The sequence below is a fragment of the Leptonychotes weddellii genome, unplaced genomic scaffold, assembly GCF_054177405.1.
Source record: "Leptonychotes weddellii isolate Sample4059 unplaced genomic scaffold, ASM5417740v2 HiC_scaffold_11430, whole genome shotgun sequence".
NCBI lineage: Eukaryota > Metazoa > Chordata > Mammalia > Carnivora > Phocidae > Leptonychotes > Leptonychotes weddellii.
The window spans coordinates 1-6,824 of record NW_027692053.1 but is presented as its reverse complement, the minus strand read 5'-3'; the positions used below and the strand labels follow the sequence as shown (position 1 = coordinate 6,824).

At 37.2% G+C, this 6,824-nt stretch overlaps 1 protein-coding gene across 1 annotated transcript; it reads left to right on the top strand.

The window, feature by feature from the left end:
* The first annotated feature begins 50 nt into the window (after positions 1–50).
* UGCG (UDP-glucose ceramide glucosyltransferase) lies at positions 51–6,304 on the top strand. The gene is made up of 4 exons (XM_081809618.1): positions 51–204; positions 1,653–1,765; positions 4,786–4,964; positions 6,024–6,304. Exons 1-4 carry the CDS (start codon positions 66–68, stop codon positions 6,112–6,114), a joined length of 522 nt encoding a protein of 173 aa, XP_081665744.1. The 5' UTR covers positions 51–65; the 3' UTR covers positions 6,115–6,304.
* Positions 6,305–6,824: the final 520 nt, after the last annotated feature.

Below are 6,824 nucleotides of genomic sequence, written 5' to 3'. Positions count from 1 at the left end.
TATGAAAGTACTTTTCACTTCTCTCTACCCTATATCTGTATTATAGAAAATATTTTCAGTATTGCATGAATCTTTTTCACTGTTGCACCTTTACATTTTTAGGTGGCAAAAAAGTTGGCATTAATCCTAAAATTAATAATTTAATGCCAGGATATGAAGTTGCAAAGTATGATCTGATATGGATTTGTGATAGTGGAATAAGAGGTGAGCTTCTTTTTATTTATTTCACAAAACTATCCATTTGATGGTAAAATGCCAAAAGCAGTCTGAGAATATATTTGTCAGTCCTTTTTATTTGCCTAACAAAGTAATTTATTTCATCTTATTTCATGGTAAAATGTCAAGTTAAGATTTGGAATTTTGTAATGCTAACCTAGAATGTTACATGTATAAAAATATTTTTGCTTTAAAGAGAAAATTCCAGCTATTAAGAAAAAGATAGTCATGGTCCATTTTACAGCCCCTTATATAAGATTTTTCATAGTTGTAAATTTTCCCTTGTTCATGATCTGTTTGTGACACCAACAATATACTATCTCACACAAAATGTAGTTCACAAAAATTAATAGGTGAATGTATTACCAAAATACATACATGGCTTATTTTGGTAGGAAGGCGTTTATATACTGAAATTATAATTTGCAGTTTTGCATTTTTAACTATTTATATCTAATTACCACAAGTTTCTCGACCTTAGCATTTTGGACTGGATAGCTCTTTGTTGCTGAGGCTGCCCTGTGGGATGGTTAGCGAGTATCCCGGGCCTCTACACACTGAATGCCTGTAGCACCTCTTTCTTGGTTGTGACAACCAAAAACTGTCTCTAGACGTTGCAAAATGTCCCCTGCAGGGCAGCAGTTGAGAACCACTGTATTTAAGGTCCAAGTACACTTTATAGAGTAGATTTCGTTCGTAAGACTTGAAGGAAATAAAAATAAAGTCATGTAAAAAGATATGAGATGTTTGCTGTTTGAAGAGGGGACAATGATTTAAATTTTTTTATTAGCTTAAAATGCAGATTTGAAACTAATAGAAGTGTGGCATGCCTAATTAATCAGGATCATTACAGATCTCTCAGTTCGTGGTCAGAGATTATGTTCATTCTTCGTGTTTGCTATGTTCAGTTGTTTTTCTCAAATATTTGTTACGTTTTCATAACATGTACACATCTCTGTCAAGTATCATCCCATTCAGTTCGCATTAGCATTAGCGGTTTTAGGAGATAGGATATCTCATACCCTCTAAGAAAGTGGAAGCTGATTTCCTATAGTTAGAGAATGCGGGAACCAACATAAGGACCGAGGTCCTTTAGAGCTCTGCTCCTGTACCTTTTCTTTTAGGACATACTGTCTCTAGTCCAGTTTGGAGGTTCTGAAACAGGGAGAGTAACATTTTCAAGGTATATCCTGTCTCTGGTACATGTTAGGTATTTATTAGCCTGAAAATGTATCGTGTAAATTAGCTTATCATGTATTATGCCTTTTTTGAGATGTGTATTCTATTTAGAAAAGTGATTGAGAATGATTCTATTAGATCCAAATATAAAAAAAGGATAATAGCTCACAAAATATGTTTCACATTAGTGGGCACTTTACTAAAAATAATTTTTTTTCTCTCTCTCCCTTGCCACCTTTTTGTTTTTTTCATTGTAGTAATTCCAGACACACTCACTGACATGGTTAACCAAATGACAGAGAAAGTAGGCCTGGTTCATGGTCTGCCTTATGTAGCAGACAGACAGGGCTTTGCCGCCACATTAGAACAGGTAAGTATGGTGGTCATATGTAATATTCCTATTGTCACATCCCTCATCTACCAGAAACCTGAGACTAGTTTAAGTCTGAGAGTTGGGATGAGCTACCCGAAGTTAACTGTGATTAAGTCTGTTTTAACCTGCTAGGTACTGACATCCTCAAGATGAGAGTAGTTGTTTTATTAGTGAAGACATTTTTGGGCCCCTGGAATCACTCACAGCTGAACTTAACTGCCCTCTGGCAGAGAAGGAATGTGCACAGGAAACCTCTTACGGTCTCATCACCAGCTGAACAGAGTGTATTCTTTCTCCTTAGGGCTCTCGCTCTCAGATCTAGAGTTAGGTTCTAGACTACTGATTTACATAAAAGCACATGGCATATAATTCTTTCAGAGATCCAGTCTGAAAAGAATCTTTTTTAAATATCACAGAATATTTTAGTTTTTAAAGATTTTATTTATTTGTCAGAGAGAGAGAGTGCACAAGCAGGGGGAACGGCAGGCAGAGGAAGAAACAGGCTGCCCGCTGAGCAGGGAGCCTGATGCAGGACTCGATCCCAGGACGCTGGGATCATGACCTGAGCCGAAGGCAGATGCTCAACCAAGTGAGCCACCCAGGCATCCCCAGAGTATTTTAAATATACAAAAAAGGGAAAATTATTCATACAAATCATTATAAAATCCATTTGATGTCCTACTTTTTTTAAAGTTTTTTTTTTTTTTTTTTTTTGAGAGGGGAGAGCGTTCTGGAGCTTGGCTGGGGGCGGGGCGCAGAGGGAGAGAAAGAGGGAGAAGCAGACTCCCCGCTGAGCAGGAAAGCCTGACATGGGGGGGACCCTTGATCCCAGGACCCCGAGGTCATGATCTGAACCAAAGACAGGCGCTTAACCAACTGAGCCACCCAGGCACCCCTGTTTGATTTCCTTTAAAAACAGATTTCTAAAAGTTACCTGAGAAACTTACTTTGGGTTTTCCTTTTTTTTTTCTCTTCACCCTATAACAGAAATATAAACTATAAATTTTGGAAAAATAAAAGAAGCAAAAATAAAAAACAACCCATAACCCTACCTATTAGAGGAAGTTTCTGTTTTTTTCTATGTGCTTTTAAAAAATAAGTTGACTTTTGTCACTTCATTAGCTTTTCTCCATATCATTAATAACTTTTTAGAAAGTTATTAATTTTTATGGGCTGTGTCACAGTCTATCATATGTATGTTCTATACCTGATTTAACCATTCCTGTGCTGTTACACATTTGGGAAGAAAAACTTGCCTTAATGTCATCAGGGAAGGATATACGGTTGTAGTCTTCTAAATATATCAAATTGCTTTTAAGCATATCTGCACTTATATTATTTTGTATTTCAGTCTTGTGATTACCACAGATCTAAGGGGGTAAAGGTACATTGTGAGTGGAATTTAACCTTTGGCAATTTGAGCTATGAGCTCTTAATATTGCCTATGAATATATTTGTCCTATTGCAAGAAATTGTTAAATCTTTAAATAGTGGAGTTTTTGTTTCTTAAGAGAAACTCTGAGCCGCTACTTTAAAATAAAATACTTTTTATTCTTATATGCCACATTGTATTTTTGTTTTAGAAATATCCAAGTTGATGTATATGGCAGTGGTATATATACCACATCTCCTAGATCACGGTCAGTCCCTTAGGTTAAATTTAATCCGTAAAGGCCCCTTTTGCCGTACTTAGAGTGAATGGAAATAGAGGGATTGTTTCAAGTCTGTAAAGAAATCCTGGGAGCCGTTGACATAGTCCCTATTTACACCTCATTCTTAAAGCCCCACATAATAACTGCTTAAGGAATTAAGATGTGTGCTTCTGGTCTTATATATTTGGTTCAGTTCAGTCCCACAAACATCAAAGCTTCATTGAAGTCTGGACATAGGGTAGGTATCAAGAATCATCTTCTTCATCACCCCTGATAGTTCTCTTGTTCCACGCTGTGTGCATAACTCCTGCCATTGAGAAAAATCACCGTTCTCCTCTCAAGCTAATTGGAAAAGGCGGCATATCTCAGATGTAAATAATAATGTTTTATGTCTAATAGGGTGATGACCATTTTATTCTACCACTAATTTAGCAACTTGCATAGCTCATGACTTCAAAGCATATCTAGGGAAAGGGGCAGTAAAATGGGAGAATTTTAGTATCTACCCTCTTTATGAAAAATACATTGAAAAATAACATTGGGGAACTCGGGGAAGAAGCTCAGTGACTTGGGCAGGAAGCGGCTAGCTATGAAAGGAATTAAAATAGGATTGTCCTGTAGGTTGATACACCTATGGGTGGTGTTTGTATGTATGCATGTGTGAGTACACATGTACATTCACGTACATACACTTGTATATGTAGGTGTGTGTGTGTGTCATTACACGAACATTTGATAGTAGGCTATATAAAATATTTGTTAATATTTGACATGTCAGTGCATGATATTTTTACCTAATTTATTTTATATCCCAGTTATGTTTTATTTGGATAAATCTTTGAATCTTGCAGCTTTATGGAACACAATATTTATCTGAGAATAGAATACACTTTTTTTTCCCAGAAGTACATTTTTCTTTGTAATAGTGGTAACAAGAATAGTCAGCCTAGGGGCATCTGGGTGGCACAGTTGGTTGAGTGTCTGACTCTTGGTTTCGGCTCAGGTCATGATCTCATGGTCGTGGGATCGAGCCCCACATTGGGCTCCTCGCTCAGTGCAAAGTCCGCTTGAGAGTCTCTTTCCCTCTGCCCCTGCCCCCTGCTCACGTGCTCTCTCTCTCGCTCTCTCTAAAATAAATAAATCTTGAAAAAAAAAAATAGAATAGTCAATCAAATAAGAAATTACTGATTGCCCGCTACATGTAAACGTTATTTTGTAATAACTTTTATTCAGGTAATTATATAAGAATAATAAGATACTCAGTCATACTTAAAGGAGGTTCATTAGGAAAAAAAAAATGTTTATAAATACCATACTTTTAACATAACATTCTAATTATACATAAATGTTCTTTTGTTTTGGCAGGTATATTTTGGAACTTCTCATCCAAGGTCATATATCTCTGCCAATGTAACTGGTTTCAAATGTGTGACGGGAATGTCTTGTTTAATGAGAAAGGATGTGTTAGATCAAGCAGGAGGGCTTATAGCTTTTGCTCAGTACATTGCTGAAGATTACTTTATGGCCAAAGCCATAGCTGACCGGTAAGCAAACGAAACGACATCAGGCTGTAGTAGTCTTAGTAGCTGACTCCTGTTGGTTTATTGTATTTTTTAAACCCATGGGTTTGGGGCTATTTTATTTCTTGCTGGTGAGTACAGAATAGGTTAATATTTTACAAAGTAATTCCTATTATTCATAGATACGTTATGAAAGAAATAAGTGAAGAAAATAAGTGTTCTGATTCTTTTAGATTCTTTAACGTGGTTTGACATTAAAAGAAGCTTCTCTGTGATTATAAATTTACATTATTATAGATGTAAATTTCTATGTGTTTTAGAAGAATTAAAAATATTAGTGCAGTCATAAGCCAGCAGGTGAAAATTTAAAGAATATGATTTCGCATTTTGGAATTTCTCAGTAGATTATTTGGTGCTTTGCTATGAAGCCACCTAACGATTCACAGAATGACTTAATAACATTTCTCTGTCACAAAATACTTGTTTGCTTTTAAAAGGGTTTTCATTGCCTTGTGTGATAATTTACTAAAGATAAGATTTTAAAAATTGAGGTATGTTTTTAAAATTCTTTCATGATGTTATTCATGTGGCTCATAGTTTCATAGTGTTTCCCATGAGATACATAATGCTGCATTTTGTTTGCATTTCTTGTTGAATATCTACAACATGTGGATATCTTGTTGATACACACGTATCACGTGTATCTCCCACCCACCCCACCCCCATTTGAGCTGGTGGTTTTTTGGTTTTGGTTTTGTTTAGTAGTGATCAGGGACTAAACTATGAAATACAGAACCCACTCCACTTAGTACTTTCAGAATGTCTGTATTTTAAGTTCTTAAACTGTAAACGGAGGGGTTGTAGTTCCTTCCAGCTGTAGATGGTACTGTCATGGGCCTGTGTAATTGCTAAAACATCCATAAGTATGATACACCCCAAGTAGGGTGCTAATCCTGAGAACTAGGCTCCCCCTGAACACCAACAGTTGCTTCCTCTTTATAGTGATGAGTAAATGCATAGTCAGTCATGCCTGTATGTGTTCATCATCAACATAGTACATTTTATAATTGTCTTAATTTTCAGAGGCTGGAGGTTTGCGATGTCCACTCAGGTTGCAATGCAAAACTCCGGCTCTTACTCAATTTCCCAGTTTCAGTCCAGAATGATCAGGTAAATCAGCTGGTTTTTTTCTTTTTATACTTGGTTAAAAGAAAAAGGGTGGGGGGAGTAATTTTTACATGGTCTAACTTGGTATTTAAAATATCTAAAAGTCAAATTTTGCTTAGTTCCAGAAAAGAGAGTTTAACATCATTATTAAAATAAATTTATTGTATAAATACATTTTCTTTGCTGTGTAACCCTGGAAGCATTCAATAAAGAGATGTTGAGGTGGGTGGGGGGTGGGGTAACTGGGTGATGGACATTAAGGAGGGCACATGATGTAATGAGCCCTGGGTGTTATATGTAACTGATGAATCACTAAATTCTACCTCTGAAACCAGTAATACAGTATATTTAACTAAGTTGAATTTAAATAAAGAATTTTAAAAAAGAGGGGTGCCTGGGTGGCTCAGTCAGTTAAGCGTCTGCCTTCGGCTCAGGTCATGATCCCAGGGTCCTGGGATCAAGCCCCGCATTGGGTTCCCTGCTCGGTGGGAAGCCTGCTTCTCCCTCCCCCCTTCCCCCTGCTTGTGTTCATTCTCTTGCTTTGTCTCTCTCTGTCAAATAAATAAAATCTTTAAAAAAAAAAAAAAAGGGGGGCGCCTGGGTGGCTCGGTTGGGCGACTGCCTTCGGCTCGGGTCATGGTCCCGGAGTCCTGGGATCGAGTCCCACATCGGGCTCCCAGCTCAGCGGGGAGCCTGCTTCTCCCTCTGACCCTCTCC